Raw genomic sequence first — 23,242 nt, forward strand, 5'->3', positions numbered from 1 at the left:
AGAGACAAGGCAAAGGACTTTCCTAGACAAAAACCAAATTGGTAAGCAAGAAAAAAAGAGAGGGAGAACAGTTAGGTAGAAATCCCACAGCAATCAGAAAGTTCCCTGCATCATGTTTTTGAGTATCATGTTTTTACCAATAATAAAATGTCAAAGGAAGGAAAAAAAATTATGCATCTTCTGTGTGTGCTCCAAATGTGCATAAGAGAACCTTTTCTTCATTTTCCTATATCCACATCTGTAGAAATGAAGGCATAAATCAGATGTATCTCTTCACTCCTAACTAGTTGAACATCCACATTCTTAGTTACAAAGCCATCAGTGCCTATATTTTCATATCATAGTTGATTAGCCAACACTACATTATGTTGAAGGAAGTACTGCTTCCCTGAAAATGGCTATTTGAATTTAATGGTAACTGGTTTATATCTCAGGGGTATTATCACTATTGCAGTCAGATTTCTGCAGTTAATCAGTTCATCATCTGCCCTTGTTGGTGAGGAGGCGCTTCTCCATGGCAACATTGATTTGTGAAGTTTACTTTCAGAAAGAGAAGAAAGCCACAAACCCTGTGATTTCAGCTACACCAGCAGCAAGAGCTCTCAGGCTGCAAATTCTATGAGACAGGAGTTGCTTATCCAGCTTGTGCTGTGCTTCAGTGCTTGGCAGCCTGAGCACTGCTCAGTGACTCACTGGCCCTGTGCTAAGGTCTTGCAGCTCATTAGTGTTGACTCATTATTTCAGACATGTGAGAAAACCAGCCGACAGCAAGGGACAGAACATATTGGGTTCCATCCTCATCTAAGCAGCTGAGGGAAGGGCCATTTATTTCTTGCCCCTCTACAGGAGGACTTGCTTTAAAACGTTTCCATTGTTTGGCTCAGCCATGCCCCTGGCATTTAATACTTTGCAGTAATAATAAGAAATAGCACCTAGGCTTTAGACTGTTTTCTATGTTCAAAGATCCTAAAACAATCTGTACATTTGGTGAAACACACTCAAGACATCTAATAACTTTTCCAGCACTTAATTCCTCTGAGTTGCATAACAATAGAGGCTCAGCAGACATCAAAAGCTGCCACAAAGCATTAAACTCACATAGCAAAACCAGAATTACTATGACTCTCTCTGGGTTGTAAAGTTATTGATGTTGAAAAAGTCAAAAGTTGCAAATACTTCCTCATTACTTCAATAAATTGGGGACCTACTTCTATTTTATAAGAAGACACAAAACCTCAAGAGAATTAATAAGTAATATGAGAATACGTACTATGGAGTCAAAAAAGCCAATCCCAAATTTTTATTTTCCATACCACTCCATTGTTTGTGGTTGCTAAACTTCAGAATTAATAATCCCTACTCTGTTCTAGTCTGGCTCTGAACATCCCTTACTGAAGATTTTCTGTTTTGAAAATTAACTGTGGCAGGAACAAAAGCTTTGTTTGTGCCCACCAAGTAGCTTAATGGAGGTGGTTAAATTCTCTTTTCTGTATAGCAAACACACCATTAATTGTACAAAATCACAGATCCCCACCAGAAGAACCTTCACATTTCAAAGGTGCTCCTTGTGGCTTGTCTCCTGCCCCTGCCAAAGGCAGCCACAGGAACCTCACAGTGCCTGGAAGCACTGCCTAACCCCTGGATCTTCACTGGATGTACCTCTACTGTGAAAAATGCTGGGGGTGGGAGGGTTATTTGGACCCCCTGTGCGCTGTTAACAGCAGGGCTTTCTAAGCAAGTTAAACAACACTGTTTCAGATCCTGCTGCATGCTCCTGGAGTCTCCTCCAAAGACGCCATTGCTGTTAGAACCACCAGCTTCCCATTCCTGTTGTTGGTGAACAAAGTATCTATATAGAACTGTGATCTATTCCAAATATAAAACCATCCAGGCTTTAAAAACAGCACAAATCACTGAGTAAGGCCCTGGCAGCAGTTGCCCTGTAGGCCACAGAAGAATGTTGGGTGGGGGCAAATAGGCAATTACAGTTCCAGCTATGCCTGATTTAAGGTGCTCTACTGAACCAACAGATTAGCAGGCAGCAACACAAGCAAGGCGCAGAGAGTTAAGGACACTAATTGGTAGGATTTCAAGTGCACTACAGTTCTGCTCTGCAGGATTTCCTGGCCACTCTGATGGAATGAATTTCATCCTAATGCCTCATTGTTCATATTATGTATCCTCCTCCTCCAAATATAGCGTTTCAAATAATTAAAGCCAGGTTAATTACTCTGTCAGCCACTGGGAACACTTGCAATGCCACCATATGTGGCAAAAGAACCCCATGCAGCTTAAGAACCTCAAACTGTTTCCCATGTGTCTGGATGGGGAAAAAAACTCCCACCCTTTTCTGCATTTTAATAAATAACACTAACTAAAGCATGGATGCTATGTGTAAGATTTGATATCTGGTATGAGATTTAAAAACCAAAGTTACAAGTGCTCACAACAAAGCAGGCTCACAACAAAGCCAGCCAAAGGCTCAGGAACTATTTGTCTTTTAGGGGGTTACATGCAATAGTCTGGCGTTGCCAAGAGAGAGCTGAACTTCCTTAACCCAGCCCCATGAAGGGCAAGGGTGAAATAACAGCTGCTGGCTACAGAGGCCATAACACCAGGAAGGAGGAATTCAAACTGAAGAAAATTCATCGTAAGAGGAAATAGTATGGATTTACCAAATGCACCTATAAGCTGGAAATCAGGATGTCCCAGAACCATCACATGTTTAAACAGCCTTCCACGAAACAACAGATTTACACACAAAGCAATGTCAGTCAGTGAAAGTGAATATATGAGCAACATATATAGTTGTGTGTAGAAGTGACAGTAGATAAGCTTACTTTCACAGCCTGAGATATCTCCCTAGACTTAAATTCTTAAGTACTCCATATGTCCCAGCAGATTTACTGGGACATTTCTCACATAACTACCCCAGACACCAATGTCTCAGAGCTCAAGCATTTAACAACAGGGAAGCAGTTCACTCTGTAGGCTTTTGACGTACCCACCATCTAAACCAGAGAGATGAAAGCATTTCTGCTCTCTGGGAAGCACAACTACTACTTAGGATTTCCACAGATAAAATATCTGGAACTACACAAAAAAATTTCAAAGTCACAGTAAGCACTTTGTAAGGCTGGAGAGGTACATAGTGCAACATCTGTTACACCCAAAGCAACAAGTACTCTATGTTCTCTCTGATTTCTTTTATAGCTTGGGCAATTCAGCAGCCATGCTTTCATTTGCTGCTGTCAGTTCAGACAGCTTTTGTCCCCAGGTTCATAAATGTTACCTAAGTGAATTTCCAATATAGGTCTGCTTGGACATTTAACTAGCAATTTAAAACTAATCCTTGTCCCTCTTTCCCTGTTCATCACATTATTCAGAAGCTTGTTTGCACTGTCACTTTCAGGCAGTCTTAGTAAAGTCTGGGAACAGCCATCTTCCACAGCTAGCATTACAATTGAGATGAAAACATCTCCTTAGACTGAGCCACTCACCCAAAGTAACAAACTGCACCTTTTACTCTTTCCTTGCTGGCCAAAACTCATGTTTTCAGAAACTGCAGAATGGATCAACAGTTAAGAAAAGAATAAAGAGCATAGTTTAAAATTCTACTCTTTTGTAGTGGACCATTCCTCCCCCATGACATAATTATTAATGAAGCCCAATAATAGACATTTTGCTCCCCAACTGCATCATGCTGCTTTCAGGAGTTGTTTCCTGGGACTTGGGGTGTATATATACCACATTGCTATTTGGTTTTTGTTATTTTTTTAATCAGATTTTCCAAGAGGTACATCATTCTTTATTCTTTATTCTGAGAAAGAGTGAGCCACATCCTTTTCCACTCATAACCATTGGACTTCCTTTTCCATTAATCCTGAATCTGAGTGTTGAAGTGACTCTGAGAGCAAAATCCACCAATGACTTAACCTAAATCAGATAATATGCGGGTTCTGCCAATAGAGAAGGAAACACACAGGACAGCAGAATTCAATTGATTAGGCTGCTGTGCCTTTCAGGTACCTCCACCTTCTAGATCTGACCACAATAATCAGGCAGATTCAGGGATAGTAAAGATGTGAAAGATGATTTTATTGTGCAAGGAGTTTTATAAGCCTGCAAGTCAGAGACAGCTTCCTGAACACTGGGAAAAGTTGGGTACAATGTCTAAGTTAAAAATTAATTACTCAAGATGTGTGAGAAAGGTAAAAGACCATATACTCTTCAATACATATATTTACTAGAAGCTATCCCAGTTATGAAGCTGCATGTTGCAATAAGCCAGGCTACGTGATCTTTTGCTAAAGTGATTCTGTCCTTACAACAGAATGATGAAGAAATAGGGGCAGCAAATGGCACCATTGCTCCTTTTTCTATCTACAAATAATGATTTATTTTTATTGTTTTGAAATACAATATTTTTATTGCATTGAAATACAATCTCCAGAGCAAGTCTCTGGAGATATTTAAGTGATATTAAAGGCACTCTAAGAGACTGAGCTTGTAGTGGACCTACACAACTGCTGTGTTGCTGATAACTTTGATTCATTACCATGGCAGCAAAGAATGAACCATTCCCTTTGCAGTGTGACAAGTAAACCACAAACACACAGTGTGACCAAACACACAAAGAAAATTTTCCCTTTTTAAGAGAGTCAACATTTTTATCAATGTTGAAGTTCAGTGACCACTACCCGTCAAAACTATTATGCGCAGCACACGTGTATCAAACCAGGTGTATGCCAGGATTCAGTTCCTCAGTTATAGAAGCTCAGGTTGATCCATACAATAAGAAATGCAGGAACTGGGAAAGAACAGAGCAAGTGTTGGCCTCTGCAGGAAGACATCTGGGTGCACTGGTGAACTCCACCTTGCAGCAGTGTGCCCTGGTCAGCAGGCGAAGGGAAAAGGCCAGTTCCCCTCTCTGTTTGTGAAGTCCCCTGTGGAGCACTCTATCTCGGTCCTTCCAATACAAGACAGAAATTGGCAAGTCTCTTATAGTGACTATGGCTGACAAAAAAATCCCAGACTTCCAAAATGAAGGAAATGTGCAGTTAAAGCTAAAGTAGGACACTTCCTTTTCAGAAAACCTCCTCATTTGTAAATTTAGACCATCAGTTCAGTATCAGGAGGCTATTCTGGCATCATACATGATTCTATCTGAAAGAAGCATCCCACCAGTTTCTCCTGTGTTCATTAAGATGATCATCATTATGTTTTAAGCAATTCCTTAGGTACTCAGGGCATCTTTAGTCATTTGGAACTGCAAGCAAGTGCAAAAGCGGTAGTGCCTTAATTGCACTCACACTCCATATGGTTTCACTTCAAATGCACAGGAGCAGCCTGCCAGGGCTGACAGCTCATCCTGGCATTCAGCAGGGATGTGTGGGGTGCACAGGGCACATTCAGTGTGGCTCACACTGGTGACACACTAACCGAAATCACCTGCTAAGCCATCAGCTTCAGACAGACCCCCTGTACTGTCTCACAGCTTCTACCTGCTGTCTCACTCTCTTCTACCTGTGACAGACCACACCAAACCAAGGAACACATTTCTGGGCACAGAGAGTCCCTTGCAGTACCTTTTAGAGATGCTGAATTGGTCTCATCCTGATGGAATAGGATTTTCTTTGCTCAGTTCACTCTTGCATCCTAAGGTGCATTCATGCAAATGGGGAGAAGTGGCATTATCAACAAATATGTAAGTAAAGGGAGATCTATTCTTTGGCTACACTGTAACTTTCATTTACCAGAAAAAAACCAAGGAACATTTCAGAAAAAAATCCTTAATTATTAGGAAGCATTATAGCTGAATAAATTTCTGAGAGACAGCTATTAAGGGCAAAGACATGTGTGATGGAGGATACTGATGAAGAACACAAACTTGATACAGCACAGAAATAAACCTAAAACTTATTTGTGTTGCAGGACATTTTTTTCCTTTTAATCTGATACACAGAATTTGCAGAAGACTGCAGAATACAACTAGGTTTCACTTCACAATAAAACCACATATCTTCAGGTTTCATAAAGGCTGAATGGAAGTGTAGGCTCTCTTGAAAAATTTCAGTATCAGCTCAAATTAGAACTTCACCTATGTTTTTTCCAAGGTTTGCAATTCGGGAAATAAAGAAGTGTTTCAGTTTCCACTAAGCAACATCACTGTACATACAGTGCTTTCTCAAATAAGAAAAAACAGGAAAAATCTATGTTTCAAAAGAGAAAATTCACTTGAAGGGGCACAGCAGCATTGTATCATGAGGGTCACACCATTTAATATTTCTCTGTGTTTTCCAGCTGATTGCACAAATGTTAAGCTGCAGAATAATTACACCAGGCAATCACAGACCTAATGTAGGCAGCAGCACTGACCACCTACCTGGCAGTAACCACCAGCTTTCTTTGGTAACCAACTGTACAGGCCTAAGGGGAAGCAAAATCACTTTGTCCTGACATTTATTGCTTTAATTGAAGATACATAAAACCGATTACAGGCAGTCCCATGTGTTCACTGAATATATTTTTTGAACAGCAAGCATTTCAATAACAGCGGAGCAATTCAGAGGGAAACATACCAAAAAGTACCTTTGATACTTTTTTATCTAAGAAAGGACTTCAGTTTGGGCACTTGCCTAAGCCAGGGGGAGATCCAAACAGCAGGACAAGCAGCTTACCAGTATTAATGTACCAATGGCTCAGGGTTAAATACATTTTACACCTAGGCTGAACTCCATCTTTATCCCTTCACCAGCTGACTTGAAATGGTGACTTTCTGAAATCTCAGCCTTATGGAAGAGCTGTCCCTACTAGCCTGAGTCTGTGTAACTATCCAAAATGCTTTAGTCTTCTGTATTTACAAAACCAATGTATGCTTATCCTGGTATTAGAGCCAAACATGCATGAAAAAAAAATCAGAGTCACAACATTTTTCTTTTACTTTATTTATAGGAACATTCAGTTTTGAAAACAGTTATTTGACAGTTTTCAAAGTATTCAAGAACATTTCTAATGAAGAGAGCCTGATTATATTTTAATTATTTCCTGTTGCTAATCAGGGTGAGATACAAGCTCTTAATATAACGGAAGCCATCTTGAGATAGGGTGAGTGCTATCCAGATGCACAGTAGTCCTCAACAATCACTATTCCCTTCAGCTTTATTTGTTTAGTGCTCCAGTAAACAAGTGGGACTTCAGTGGCAGCTCTTAAAATGGTCTTTTGGCACTTAGGTGGTAGAATATACCAGCAGCCAGTTTGGTAATTTTTTTACGTGTTTTTTTTTCCCCTTCTTTTCAGTTTCATCTTCAAAAATGTCAGGCATGTAAGTCTAAATTAACTGTAATTCAAAGCAAATACATGTGCTAAATGCACAGACTTACAGAAAATACAAAGCTCAGTAAAAAGATTTCAGATTCCAAGTCACAAAGGGAAGGGGGCAGGTTAATCAAAAGCCCCACATACAGGGGTCTCTTCTAGAACTTGTTAGTTATGTCTGTCAAGCATGGGCAACAGTGACCTTATATTTCAAATTAAATTTCTGTCTCCAAGTAAATAAAGCAATACTTAGTTAAATGCAGAGGAGCAGCAAACCTATCTTTGTAAGAGAAAGTAGTAAATAGGCTTCAGAAGAAATATGAAAAATACTTAGATTTCCTAAAGAATTCCAAAATTCCATTTATAAAAGCCAGCAAACATTTGCTGTTGCAGTGTGCTATTATTGATACAATTAAACTTGTAAGAAATGGCAAGATGGAGTTTGTGACAGGGAACAGACAGTTTCCTGAACTGCATCAATCAACATGTATCTCATCATATACATATTGTGTGTAGGAACCCTACAAGAATTTTCTTCTGCTTATTTTCCTGAATCTTAAAAAAGAAAAAAAGTATTACTGTGTGACATCAATGAAATATTTTTATTTACAGAAGCAGCAACTTGGCCAGCTGGAGTTAGGGGAAATTCAATGTAATTTAAAAAACTTTCTTCCCATTTTTTTTGCAAGGTTTGGCTTCTCTAGGGCTTGGCATTTAATGGTAAGTGCCTAGCTTGTCTGACTTTTCTCTAAACTATCAGTGAGCTCCCATAGAAACTGCTTAAGCATAGCCCTTAACATGCTCATTTCAGATTAAAGTTTACTTGCATATCACCTCAGTGGGTTTTTTTCCCCTTTACCAAATGTCTACTCAGGACAGAAGACATGAATTGTATGTGATCAAATTAAATGCCATCTGCCTATGAACATTATGCTGTGAGCTGTAATCAAACAAGAAGAAAATTAACAGCAGAAAGCACTACCACCTCTATGACTCTGTGGGATTTCCTAAGGAAGCTCTTCCTTTTAACGCATGTTAGAACTGTTTCACAGTACTTGTCAAATGGTGCCGGAGTAGGTCCAAAGCAGCTCCAAACATCTTAGGGCATCGTTTAGCCTACTACTAGATAATCATATACCATGGTCAGGAATAGTTTGTCTAAGTCACCAGCTCAGAAGCTTACCAACATCAGCTCCTTTAACTCTAGAACATTAGGAAATAAAAAAAAAAAATCCCAAAATATTGCTAAAAGTGTCAGCAGAGGGGACAGGACAAGGCGAGGCAGAAAGCAGAAAGAGTTAAATCCAACTGCTGATGTCAAGAGAAGCTGAATTGCAGCAGAAGCCCTTCTGCCAAGGTTCCCAGCCACCCTCACAGACAGGGCAAGTGGAAGAGGAAGTCAAAGGTGCAGTGTGCACATGCAGCATCCAGGCGTATCCATTGTGCATCCCTAGCTTTGTCTTTAGACACCAAAGGCTGATGTCTTTTCCAAGCAAAGGCTTGCAAAGCTCTGATTCATCTTCTATTTTCCAAGAGGAACACTTACCTGAAAGCTGAAGCTTCCATTACAAGAGAAGCCAATGCCACTACTTGCATGGCTATTCAGTTGCAGTTGAAGTTATTTTTGACTTTCAGCTGAGACTTTGTATTCTGGGGGGTTGACAGCAGCTTCTTCCACCCCCCTCCCTCAGCAGTCTTTAAAAGAATAGATTTTCTTAGTTAATTAGATTTTCTTCAGTTGAAAAGACTGAATTATTTCCCAATACAGTAACTCAAACTACTTACTGTATAATCAATGCTTTTAGATACAAGTATCCACTGGGCATTTTATTTCACATAGATACACATGGGGTCAATTACACTTGCTGTGCAAATCATGCACTTGAGTGTGATCAGTGACACTAGAAATCCAATTATCTTTGGCTTTCTAGATGAATCTTTGGACAGACTAGGACACAGCTATGTGGCTAATTAAGCTGTATACAAATCCCACATTAAGCAGATGGTGAAACTTGAATGTGATTTCATAGTAACACATTTGTAAGTGACAGTTCTAAATTTCTCACTTTGTCTACAAACTGGCTTTGGGATAACCTGTTATAACCTGCAACAATCAGCGAAGTAGCATCAACATCCAGATTAACCAGATTCTTCCTGCTATTAGGACACATCCGAAACTGAGGAGCTTTGTAGACAATGGTTACCTTTGGTTCATTTAAAATTGTTTCAGAAAACAGAGTCACTGCTTTGATAGAGAACAATATTTTTCTGTTTGTTTGCTGATTCCTAGCCATACTATTATGTTATCATTATACTATACTTTATTAGGCTTTATTATCACCAGCTATTCTGTCTCAAGAAGGGAATAGGCAAGTAGTCTAAATGCCACCTTCCTGTATAAGCAGGAACTGTTTCCTCCAAGCTCCATTCCATGTTTGCCATTTTTCTTGCTTACTATTCATCACATATCACCTGAAAGACCCCATCTGGACAAAGGTCTGCCTCTCCGCTGACAAGCGAGGAGGCAACTGGCAGGGCTGAAGCATCTTCTGTGGGTACACTGCTGCACTGCACACAACCTCCTACTGCATATAGCCCACATCAGCAGGGAAAGAATAATTTTCTGGAATTTGTTATAAGCTGAACTGGGTAAAAAATACTGGCCCAAAATACTTTGCTGTTCAAGCACAGAATATTAGAAGTCATACAAAGGACTGTAAAACTTCTTAATAGGACAGGCAAGATGAAGTGTCAGGGAAACTGAAGCTGCAGGCACACCTTCTTAAGAACAGGAACTAATGTGGCAACACTATTAGAGATCTCACTACTCAGAGATCCAAAACAGTATTAAACAAATAAAATCTAACATTGGGAAAAGGACAAAAAAAACCCCAAAAAACCAACAATAACAAAAAACCAACAACAACCAGAAAAGTCAGTGGAATCTTTTATAGCGTATCTTAAACTTATTCCTCTGACAATCAGTATTAGAGAAGTTATTTCCCATAAATCTCTGTTAGATAATAAGTCTAATTTAACCTAGTACACTTCAGATTGGAATATAATAAATCTGTGGCTAAACTCAGTCAAATTGCAATGATGTTTTAATATATTTAGCATATTCTATGCATTCTGTGTTTAGCCTTGCACAGATATGGAAATTTATCTCAGTTGATGAGGAAGCTCAAGTCTGCTTTATTTTGAGACCAAGCTGGAAATCAATTCTGATTTAAAGTCTTGAATACTAGTCCCACAAAGGGATAGAAGAGTCACAGTTTGACTTGTAGGCTTTTAAATACATTTATTTTCTAGTGACAATTGAAGGATCTAGATTTAGATAGAGCATAAAATTAAGTAGAAACAAATATAGAAAAAAATTCACTGTGGAGTTGTCAGTGAAGATTAAAATATCTAACACATCCTATTTGGGTTTTTCACATTGTTTGAACAATTACTACTAAGATTCACAGTGTATTTTTTGTGCATTTGCAACACAATTCAGCTAAAGGTATCAAGTTATTCACCAAGAACCATGTCATACCTTTTAATAAATGCAGAAATATCACATATTTACCTTCTGTCAGAAAGTCAAACCCAGTCTCCCAATACTCTGGACATGTACTACAGGTGGACAAAAAACCCCAGGCCACCTCCCACAGGGCAGTCAAGCAGGAAACTACACAGACATTTCTTTTTTCACCTGGAGCTTTACCTGTCCTCATCAGCAACCTCTGAAGTGGCCCAAGTTGTCAAAGCAATTTCATCTGCTCTGCAACTACTTGTTGGTAGAGCACTCACTCAGCCTTCACACAAAACAATGTTTCAGATAGAATGCTTTCAGGTTTGTGGCATTAAAAAGTTACTGTAATAAATTTTAATCACCTATGTAACAACACAGCACCTGAACTTGCATCCCTCAGAGGACAAAAGAGCAGTAACGTTGCCAGAAAGAAGGCAAAGTAAACAAGTCAGAAGGTGAAAAGTCTCCCTTCACTCTTCATGAATTATCACACATCTTTATTGTGCTTTACTTGAGCTCAACACAAAATACATTAGATCATTTGTGACTGAACAGTGGGAGTCCTTAAATAATATTTTGTTAAGTATTTCCTTACTTTTAGTAGTACAATTTCTTAGACTGTGGATACAATACAATGAAAATTTGTATTGTATCCACAGTCATTCTGGACATACTCCAAACATTAAATCTTAAGACTTTTTATAATTAGACTACCTTGTAGAATTTAGAGATACTTGGGCAGAGGACAATTTACATTTACCAATGCTAGAGATGCAAATTACTAATCTTCCCCTCCTTCCCTACCTCCCTCACCAGAGATTCTGGGTGCTCAGTTCACCTCAGTACTGCATTTTCACACAGTACTATATGCTTCCAGTTATGTAAGATGAAAGTTAGAAGGATTTCAGCATGCAACACCACAATATCCCAAAGTGGTAGAGTTAGTAAAAAGAACACGTTCTGCATATACAACCACAGAAGAAACATAACACCAAAAAAGTGGATGCATTTTACCAGACTTTGCATTTTAAGTAATCTTAAATCTAAACAACAGAAGAAAATGTTATATTTTGAATGTTTTTATTCCAGTCAAATTACAAATACAAGCATTTAAAAATGTACAAAAATATAAAATGACATTTCCTACATCTTACAAAAGCAGATCAAACCTACTTCTATATGTACAATCCTTTTAGTGAGAAAGCCTAATTAGCAGACATTTTTTCTGTTCTCTTCTGAGCATTCTTTGCCAAATCTCTCCCCCCAAATTCAGCCACACTTAAAACTAAAAGTAACATTTCAAAAACTTAATATACTAAATGTCCCTGAATAGATTACAAAGAAACCATTTCTCACAGACAAGAAACCTGTCGGTGGTAATGTATTTCCTTAATAACTTTAGAGCAAACTACATCCTGATGGGTAGTTTGCAAATCAAGCTTTCTGTAGTTTGTTGATATATAACTTGGAAAACACAGTTGGATTACAGTTTTATTTTTTAAGCTATTTTTACACATTAAAAGAAACAATGATAGCTTTGTTGATAGCATTCTTCCTTCCCCTAAAGTTTTATCTCTTTCAAAAAAACCCAAAACAACAAAAACAAACAAACAAAAAAAAAAAAAAGGAAAGTATCTGCAAATAATTATAAAAAGCAGTAGAAGAATTTTTCCTGAATCCAAAATAATTGTTTTTTTGCAAAAGGGATTGAAGTGATCACCTGCTCAATACCACATTGTACTAATGAATGCAGAGGAAGCACTGCCACAGCAACAGTTTTGAGCCATTCTATAATGTCTATTCAAATATTTTTGGTATCAAGTTTTGCTCAGTAATATTGATCAAATTATCTTAAGCAGTATAGTTCCTCTCCATGTTCTGTCATTCATTTGGCCACAACACTGTTTTCTTTCAATGTTTTGACAGCTGATGCTTTTTGGAGCTGCAGTAATGTAAGGATAGGTGAGTCAATGCTCATGTAAAGAGGTAGCTACTTAAACTACCATTATGGAAAAACAGTTTTGAGGGACATAAGCCCTTTTTAGGTCTCAAATACAGCAGGAAACTTTAAAATTGAAAACAGTTGCTCAATTTACATGAATGTGCCCAGTTCCTAAGTGAAAAGCAAGGTGCCGATGCTTCAAAGATAGCTCCCAAAAAGCAGGTTCTGTCCAACCTTTTTTTTTGCCATTCCTTCAGTTGTCAACTTCAACCACATCATTACATCATTTAACAGAAAGCTGCTTAGCAAGAGAACAGGTAATACCTACTTCTACGGGGTCCAGAATACAGGTACCCAAGCCATAAGCTGCTACCTGTAACAAAGTAGAAGAATTTAATTTACCTGGCCCAATTGTGGACAGAGATCTCATTAACTTGTGCTGTGATGGAGATGAATGCAGGTTGAATACAGGTTTAACAACAGCCCCCTGCCTGCAGCACACTCACCTATGCTAGCTTTCAATTCTGCTGCTTCTACAGCTTGACTCTGGCCTCTAAAAAAATTCAAACACCCGCAGAAAAACACACTAATATCCCAGAAGTAATGTTCAGTTCTGTACAACAGGTAGTTCAGCATGACACCAAGCCTTCTTAACATCTTGCCCTTCATGTCATCTGACCAAAAATCATCATTCTGTACTTATGTCCATAATGTACTTAGAGAATACTCAAGTCTCTTAAGTTTCTCTGGCAAATTTTAGACACAACCCATTTTTCTACTGTCTTAAAATATTTTAAGATTGTCCTATGAGCTCATTTCAGCACTAACACATTATATACATATTTTTACTTGCTAAATATTTACTTTTTAGTTCACAGGAAAACTTATTTTTCTAGAAAGATCATGAGCACATTTTTTAAGCATTACCACAGACACAAAAGATTCATGTGGGATACTTTTAGCACTGGTAATGTCAGGACATTCTCCAGTTACTTCACACTACTGGTTAAGATTAAAGGACAGTGCTAACAAGCATTTGAAGTTGACTGAAGCTTTTCTTTTCTTGCTAAGACATAAGAACACATCATAGGCAGTTTTGTTGTAAACTAAGAAAAAACAAGGAATGTATCTATTACCAAGGAAAATAAACTGCAGCATCTAAAATAGGAGTCATATTTGGGAAAACAGATGAAGCTTCACAAAAGACACTTACAGAAAGTTCTGTCTGCCTAGTCATCTATCTCCTTCAACTAAGTTTCATGTAGACCTACCTGTAAAACCAAAGCCAGCAACAAGCAGAATCAATAGACAACAAAAATCTTTTGATGTAAGGCAATTGCTTCACTTTTAACAAGGTGGGAAGACAAACAGTGTAGTTTATGGACCAGCCAGTCAGTATTTGAGAGGTAGTCTAGTTGTTCATTTGACTGAGAGAGGTAGAGCTGGTTGAGAAATCAATAGCTAAGGCCAGTCAAATTCATATCTCAAGCTAAGATGGCTCAGCCTGAGATTGCTAATGTCACAAGGGATTCAGCTGTCTTGCTCATATTTATTCACTTTTATATGGGTAAGGTTCTTGTAAAATATCCGAGAGAATGCTCCCAGAGATAGCCAGCAAAAAAAGCTTAACTACATTTTGGCATGTGCCAACCAATTAATACAGGTTATACAGATTATGACTGTGAAGGTTAAAAAAGCTAAGTGGCTCTCCTCATTTGCCAGATCGATATTACTACAAAAACATAGACATACCAGGTACTAGAGGCAAGTTTTAAATTCCATATGGTTTACCTGTATAAAATTCTCCATCCATTTTTTTCACACATTAAAAAACCCCCAATTATTTTAGAGATGAAAGCCAAAAAGACATGAGGGTCATAGAGCCAACAGGTAATAAACCCCTTGTTAAAGACATCTAGGTACAGAATCATACATAATGTTCCCTTGTATTGATGTAGGCTCTTCCAGGTCCTGAGCTTTGTGGGTATCTGTTGCTCCAATTTTTGTAGTGAGTTTGCTGATACACAGGATACATAGGCTGAAGACCCTCTTGCTCCTGTAGCTCTTCAGCCCCACAAGTAAGTTGCCTTCCATTCACAGCTTTCTAAACACATATAAGAAGTAATAAGTTTCATAGTTCATGTATAGAACCTGCAATTCCTATTCTTGGTAAAGCTTTAAGCAAAATCAAAGATACATTATCTCCAAGACAGCCCTATGAACAAAGAAACAGGAACTTAAAAATTTCCCTAACAGACAGATTTCACTTCAAATGCTTGTTTCAAATAAAGTTGGACTCTAAAGATCAATAAATCTAAAGAGCAAACCAGCAACAACAAAAATGTCTGTCAACACTCCTCTGCTTTATGTTACTCACCAAGAAATGAAAGCTGGAGTGTTTAAGTATTTAAATTAGTCATCAAACTACTATAGGATATTAAAATGGTACTGCTACTTTTCACTTAACTCACACAATCCAACAGTTATTGACCAGGATGGACAAATATTTTTTTGTTCATGAAAACCAACATTATAAGTTTATTTTATGGAATAAGAAGAAATCAAAGCTTCAATCAGGAATTCAAGCCATCTTATAATTTACCATGTGCTGCAAGTTTCCAGCATCTCTCTCTCTGTACTGGCTCTGCAAAGTAAAATGTTCTTTCTGAAAGAAGAGAAGTTACAGGGGAAACAAGTCAAGATTCAAAACTGCAGAACAGCTTTGGTTAATACAAAAAACCACCAGTCATCCCAAAATACACTCTGCCTTAGGTAGTGTCTTAACTGGTTGTCATTTAGAATCCTTCTTACAATCCAATGGCTGGCGGAAAAAAGATGAGGATCAGTCAGGGTCACCTGTCCCAGCTGTGTTCCCTCTCCCAATATCTTGTCTCCCTCCCAATCTTCTGTGTACACCTCAAGTCCATCTGCTGACAGGGCAGTACAAGAAGCTGAATAGGTCCCAATGCTGTCCAGCAATAAAAAACTTTCCTGAGTTATCAACAGTATTTTCAGCACAAATCCCAAACACAGCCCCCTACCAGCTACTCAGCTACTGCAAAGAAAATTAGTTCCATCCCAGCCAAACTGCCAACCATAAGAGATGAGCTTTAAGATCATCTAAGGGATGTGGAGGTGAACAAGTTCAGGGGACAGATACATTTGCAAGTTCTGAAGACACTTTCACAGGAAGTGACTAACCCACTATCCATCTTGTATTAGAAGTAGTGGCAGGACTGTGGTTCCCACTGTCTGAGAAAGGGGAAATAAGACCCCCATGTCTAAAAACAGATGACCTGAGAAAATACAGGTCAGCCACACTTTAGTGCCCAGCAAGATGAAGGAGCAGAAACTATGCTAAGGCATACAGAAAATAAGGAGATGGTTGGTAACCATCATCATGGTTTCACTAAGGGCAAATTGAGCCTGACAAATTTAGTGGCTGTCTATGACAGGATAATAGTGTTGGTGGAAAAAGGAAGAGCAACTGATGTCACCTACCTGGACTTATACAAAGCATTTGATGCTGTCTCACATGACATCTCTAAACTGAGGAGACATGGATTTGATGGGTGGACCACTCAGTGGATAAAAAACTGACTGGATGGTCACACTCAAAGAGATGGCTCATCGCTGGCTCAAAATCCAAGCAAGGACCAGTGACAAGTGACATTCCTCAGGGGTCCGTATCAGGACCAGCACTGTTTAACATCTCTTTGGCAATGTGACAGTGGGATCAAGGTACCCTCAGCAAGTTTGCCAATAAAACCAAGCTGTGTGGTGTGGTGACATGCTGGAGGCAAAGGGATGCCCTTCAGAGGGACCTTGGCAGGCTTGAGAGGTGGCTCTGTGTGAACCTTGTGAAGTTCAACAAGGCCAAGAGAAAAGTCCTGCACCTTTCAGTTGCAATCATAAACACAGGTAAGAGCAATTATAAACATAAACACAAACACAAGCTGGGCAGAGAAGTGATTGAGAGCAGTCCTGAGGAGCAGGACTTGGGAATGTTGGTGGATGAGAAGTTCCTTCATGCAGAAGCATTGAAATCTCCCTTCTTTCACGTTTATTTTTTTCTTCACCATTATGATAGAAAAACTTCATTTGTGAAATGGGCTGTTTTCAAACATCCAGTTAATCACCAACTGCCTGAGTTAATGGCTGATTAAATCACACTGAGTAGTGCCATTTAAGAATTATGATTTAGGGTACAGTTTGTACTCTGGTATCATCACTCCTAGTAAAGTTCTTCCTTTATGCCACACTTAGTACAGGATCACAATAGGCTAAAGCAACACCTTCACACAATTGTATTTAATTTTTGTTTTGCAATTCCATCTTTTCCTAACAGTATCACAGTGGCAGCAACAACACAAAGTAGGCTAGGTTGCTGATCTTTGTGCAGAAGTCCCTCCACAAGTATTCATACAGGTAGGTAACATTTCCAGTGGTCATACATCTGTATTCTTTCAAGAATTATTTTGAAGAGAACCCAATCTCAGTGATATTTTGTTATTACTTTCTCCTCCTTCCCCTTAACTTTTTACCTTTCTACATTTGTTTAGTAAAGTTTTGAAGCAATTTTGAGTTAAGTTTTAATATGCAAAATTTCTTCAAAAATCATCTAATATTTCCTAACCTTTTACACTCCTCCAACAGTTATTTTTCACTGGTCTATTTTTCAACTTTAGTTTGTCAAGCTTTTTGTCTTGTAATTCTATTTCAAAGTGTCCCCTCCTGTCCTTAAAGTCACTGTGCTTTTGCTTCTCAAGTCCTAAAATGCAGTCTGCATTTCTGAGAATATGTGATTTACTACTTAGCAGGCAGCGTTGCTCCTTCAAACCTGAGCTGAGAGCATGAGTTCACCACACAAGGAGACAAAACACACATGGGGAACAAAAAAAATCCCATCTCCACCAAAAGCTAATGTTCTTTAAACAAAAAACAAAACAAAACAACAACAAAAAATCTGCTTGCTTGAGGAATTCTACCAACAGTGGATGTGGACGTGAGTTAGAGACTCACTGGAAACCAGAATAGCAAATTCCAGTTGGTTACTCAATTAAAACTGTAAGCCAAAGAAAATAATTTCACATGGCATGAAAAGACAACACCTTTGCAAGATAATGCAATTATACATTTTACAGGCATGGACCAAGTGACAACCAAAATCATTGGATTCTGTCAAACAAAACTGGTGCTGAGAAACATAGTCTGTGTCTTCTTGCATAGAAACAATCTGGGATTCTGTGCTTGGATGCCTAACAGAAGTTTGCATTGTCTTACCATTACATTTTGCAGAGTTTCATAAAACCTCTTTTAGTGGTTTTACTCTAAGAATTTCTTGAACAGTTCTTCAAAAGCCTAAAACCAATTATCTCGCTAAAAACTTCATCTTACCTTTTCTGATCCTTTCCAATTTAGAAATTCCATTACAAAGGCATCCACTAACAAAAAAAAGCTTGTGCCTCATTCTAACCCCAATCTGGTAATTTTTTTTTTTCCTACTGCAAGATCCTTTATCAATGCAGATTATTTTATTGATGCACATTTTGTGCTCCCTTCCATTCAATCTTGTTTGTCTAAACAGTTCTTTGGTTTAAGGCAAATAATAACAATACTGCTTCCTTTTTCATCAAGGAAGAGATATTCCCACCTGTATAAAAAGCATTACGAAAAGAAATAGAAGAGTGCAAGAGAGCCATAATCTATAAATGAATCAGCATTATACTAGGTTTAAGGGTTCAGTGGCTGATGTCTTCAAATTTGATTCAGAAACATCATCATTTGATAAATGTATTTGATACTTTTAATGGTGCTAAGACAACTTCATCTTTTTCTTTCCTGTTTTGATCAGTAATACAAATATTACAGTTAAAGAACTTTGCTTGGCAAAATAGTGAGGCATTCATCCAATGCCTCTTCTCATTCCCTTATCCACTCTTATTTCTGTTGTTACAGAAGAGCCTTGTTAAATTCTGAATCCTTCAACAACTTTGAATGCTGCACTGCATTGTGCAAATCATGTTTTTGCCTTCCTTCAGAAGTACCTGTCAAATTAATAATAACTTCAGTTCTTTAACATTGTCAAAGACTGCCCATCTCAAGCATGTTTAGAGGAAAGTAAATAAGTTTTTGCTTCTTAGTAATATATTGTTTGAAACAGTGAAGCTTACTCTAATGATGCCAAGGACTGCCAGAATTAGTGCACCCTCTTACACTCCTTTTTAAAATATTATGCAATAGAAAAACTCCTCTTTAAGCCACTGGAATTCTTCCATTGCTCAACTTCTTCCTTAATAACCTCAAAAACCACATTGTTAAGCAGAGATTCCTCTCTCAACAAGGACATAACCTTCAGGCTGCTCACCACTCTTTCACATTACAAGTAATAGATAGTTCTGAGCAATAGAATAGCATTTCCATGGCAATGATTATTAAAAGAATACCTGGCCAAAAGTAACAGTGCTGTTGACAAAAGAGTTGACAAGTCTTCATAGTAAATAAAGCTATAATATCATTTTTCCATTGTATTTTTATGCTTTGGACTTTTGCCTTCCTCTTTTAGGGCCATAAGTGAACCAGTTTTTCTCAGTTCTGAAGTGACTCACAAGAACACATGAATTGGTACCTTCAAGTACCAGTACAAAGAAATTATGAGTACTCAGTTACATAGTACTTGTACATACTGGTAGCTCATTATTAACACTATCAGGTAAATGAGAATGTATATTTAAAGTAAACTAAAAGTTTCCAAGTCTCAAGAAGTATCCATGAAAGATACTGGCTGTCCAGTACTATTCACAGGTCCAGTTAATTTATCTTCATTTTAATGCCATCACCTGCTAACTCAGATATGCATAAAATCAGTTAAATACTGATTGCTGGGATACAAAAAGGAGAATTTCAGCATCATGTACTGAATCTTAAATACTTTACAAGATAAAAAAAAAGCTACTGTCCATGATTTGAACAATAACAGCAGAGATGATTGAAAAACTAGCACATTATTTATAACAACTTACCAGAATCAGCCTAAATTGAATAAATCCACTTTCAATTCTAAGTTATTGTGAGTATGCAGAAGGCACCATTTAAATTCACTCCTTTACTTTGCACCTTTGTGCAGCCTATCATTTCTACTCAGGCTGAACTGATCATCTGTTGTGGTTGACAAAGCAGTGACACTTCCCCTACAGTTCTTTTTAGCAGATCCAGAAGTTTACATCTTAACTACCCAGTGAGAGGCTCACCTGGCATCTCATTCTGGGTAGGCACGACAACAATTGGAACACCAGGTAGTACAGCAGTGAGTACAGACATTTAGTCACACAGGATGAGACATCCTGACAGGCTGCTAACTTTTTTCTCTTGCCTCTTTACAGCTATCCAAATGTTGGCTTGGTACACCAAAACAATACAACCAATCACTTCTTGGCTAAAGCTAGTATTTTGACATTTATTTCTGTTAGAAAAAATGAAGCTCTTGCCTCAAGCATAACAGAGTACATACTGAATAGAGGCAGTATCAGCTAAGAAGACAGCCTCCAGCTCCAGGTCTTTTCAGTTCTGGAGTTCCACAGACAGAAAAAGACAGGTACACTAACAGTGTTGTGGCAACATCCATTTCTTAAATAAAGTCAGGTTAACACCTAACCTGAAGGGGAATCTTTCTTCTCCCAAAACAACTTAAAACTCTGTTTATCTAATTTGTGGAAAACAAATATTCAATTCAGTCTCTTTACAATTTTTTCTCTATTTACAAAATACATTTTCATAAAACATTTAATTAAACATTCCAAGACTACAGCCAGGTTCAGCATAAGTTCTTTAGTACCCATTAACAGAAATCACAGTAAGCACAATGAGAAAAAATTCAAAGACAGCAAAGTTCTGAAGAGGAAAGCAATAAGGTACACATTCTCTTATGTCTACCTCCTTATAAGTTGCTCTGTAAAGGACAAATAATTGCATTTCCTAGTGTTGTAATTTTGCCATGTAGCAGCACTAAAGATGCACAAATACCACAATAGACCATATATTTTGATTCTATAAGCAAGAGAATATTTTTCAAATACTTTAAGCAGAAATATTAGCAGAAGAGTGATTCATCAAAAATTGCAATTGTTAAGTACTGTAGTAATAGAAGAAATAGCTTTGATGCCCATCCTGAGCACAGAAAAGCACTGGTTCTTTTGTATCATCTTTGGTACTTTGGTACTTACTTTGGTACCACCTTTAAGGTAAGAAGATGAAGACCTATTATTCTTTATGCCAACAAAATGTTTTCTACCTTCACAATGTTGTAATCATCAGGCTGCTACTACTAGATCCACTACTACTGCAGCAGTGCATCTCAGAATATTTTCCTGCTTCACTCAGCAACAATATACACAAGTATTACCCATTGTAATGTTTATGACATAAGGAAAGCTTTTATCAGCAACTGCTATTTGGTGAGCTTTAGTAACCATCAATCACAAAGAAAATCTACAAGAATATTTTCAATGTTATTAAGAATTCCATGAAAATCCTTCTTAAAGGTAGGTGAAGATTTTTTTCCCCCTCTATGAGAAAGGACTTTTATAGGTCCTTAAAATTGCAAAGATACATCGTAGTATTGGAAAAATGATATTTCTTAAAAAAAAATTATTATTTTAATTAGCTCAGTGTTATGATTCAGCACATCAGTGGTTAGAATCACATTATTTATGGTATGTACTGAGGATGGAACAAAAATTTTATTAAAAACAATTACAATCTAATTCTTACAAATACTGATAGATGACAGAAATTTTCTTCAATGTAAGCAGAAATCTAAAAAAATCTGACTGATTAATGTAATATAAACACACATACACAAGAGACTTTAAGGGCCATGGCCAGGACCTATAACTGACATTAGCTTAAGTGACCTCTCAAGAACAGGTCTCCTCTATAATGCCTAGTGCAAGAGAAGCCTGAATTCACCTGGGGTTTCCCAAGCACTCCAAGTCAACCTCAAAACCATGCTGTAATGAAGAACCCACCCTTCCTTGCTCCCCACTTACTCAAAGTGTTTCATTTGCTAGAATCAGCTTTCCAGTGTGACCTCTACAAATTGGTTTGATCAGACTACACCCACACAAACATTAAATGCTGGTAAAGAAGTTTCTTGCCTATTTTTGTCTTGCTTGGACAGCATTACTTTAGATGACAAGAAGCTACCCCTGAAAGCACACGAAAAATTAAACTGTTTGTCATGAAATTGGTATGGGGTCATTTGCTGCTGGTAAATGCAAGCAGAAAAGATAAAATTAGAAGTTACATAATTGCAAATATTTAAAAGTGATTTAGTAATCTTCAACAAGACTCAAACTCATACTTTGGTAGATTAGCCATGTCAAAGCCCAAATTCCAATCTATCCCCACCCCTCAACCGTTAATAACTCAAAAGATTGGCAGTTGTTACCAGCAAGGGAGCTTTTGATCAGGTCAGGTTTTTAAGTTTACAAGCATAATTTTTCTCTCTTATGAAGACTGCTTGTATATGCTTGAGAATATACGTATATTCTCTTACCACAGAATTTCAACTTTAGATTTTTCTAATTCAAAAGGAGCTGTGTCTGTCAAAGGCTGTTACAAGTTTCCACCTCTAAGGATGACTTTAACATTATAGATAACAGATCTGGATATCACATACATAGAGAAACAGCTTGGTTGTGAAACCATTGAAAGGTTTCCATTTATTACTGGGAAGGCAAAATCAGAACCAAGTTAACATAATAAAGCAAAGTTAACACTTTCCTGAAGTCAATTTAAGATACATATTAACACTTACTCACCTGAAGCATAGCTTCTTTCTGTGGCACTGACAACGTTCTCTCCTCAAATGAGGCTGGTTTATGAGTGGGCGGAAGATCAATCCTGTAGTAAAAGGGGGAATGAACTATAACACATCATGTTTGTCAAGTCCAATTGAATGGTCAGATAATAACTGCCAAATCACCCAGCATTCAGTACTCAGGGACAAACACCTTTCAGTCAGCAATGACTCAGATGTGATATATTGTAATGGAATATGTCTACCACTGGCTATTATTCAGGCAGACACTTTTTGTAGAAAAGCACTACCCAGAATTTGTTATTTATTGCATCCTGTGTTAAGCAGACTGAACTTCCCCCCAAACACTCCAACTAAGGAGGATTAGAAACTACTGGTATCTAACATAATTTTTAAAGTTACGAGATACAGCTTGAACAACTTTTTAAATTATAGACTTCCCTTAGAAAGCCTTTGAGAAAGCCTTACTAGCAATTCTTACATGCAAGACTTTTTCAATGTTAACTTTCACAGTGAAAGCAAGTGGTTATAAAATAATTTAAATATTTAAGATCATTCATAGAAATAAGCTTCAGATACAGAATTTAAGAGAAACCATGTTAAAAGTTGCTCAAAAGAAGACTCTTGATTCATCTTGCTAGC

General features: G+C 37.7%; 1 protein-coding gene across 3 annotated transcripts in view; it reads right to left on the reverse strand.

Annotated features, from left to right (window-relative positions):
* Nucleotides 1-11,901: 11,901 nt before the first annotated feature.
* The window catches only part of NECTIN3 (nectin cell adhesion molecule 3), a 61,595-nt gene continuing 50,254 nt past the window's right edge, over nt 11,902-23,242 (reverse strand). For 2 of the 3 annotated variants that reach the window (XM_071433457.1, XM_071433459.1), the window contains 3 exons: nt 22,602-22,683; nt 15,383-15,445; nt 11,902-14,884 (listed from right to left, as the gene is read on the reverse strand). In XM_071433457.1, the coding sequence (XP_071289558.1) occupies nt 14,708-14,884; nt 15,383-15,445; nt 22,602-22,683 (322 nt within the window). In that variant the 3' untranslated portion in view covers nt 11,902-14,707. The remainder of the gene's footprint in view (nt 14,885-15,382; nt 15,446-22,601; nt 22,684-23,242) is intronic. The other variant, XM_071433458.1, reaches the window with a different exon arrangement.

Source organism: Agelaius tricolor, unplaced genomic scaffold (assembly GCF_023055355.1).
Source record: "Agelaius tricolor isolate 1412-34295 unplaced genomic scaffold, bAgeTri1.0.p SCAF_9, whole genome shotgun sequence".
In the NCBI taxonomy this organism is placed as follows: Eukaryota; Metazoa; Chordata; class Aves; order Passeriformes; family Icteridae; genus Agelaius; species Agelaius tricolor.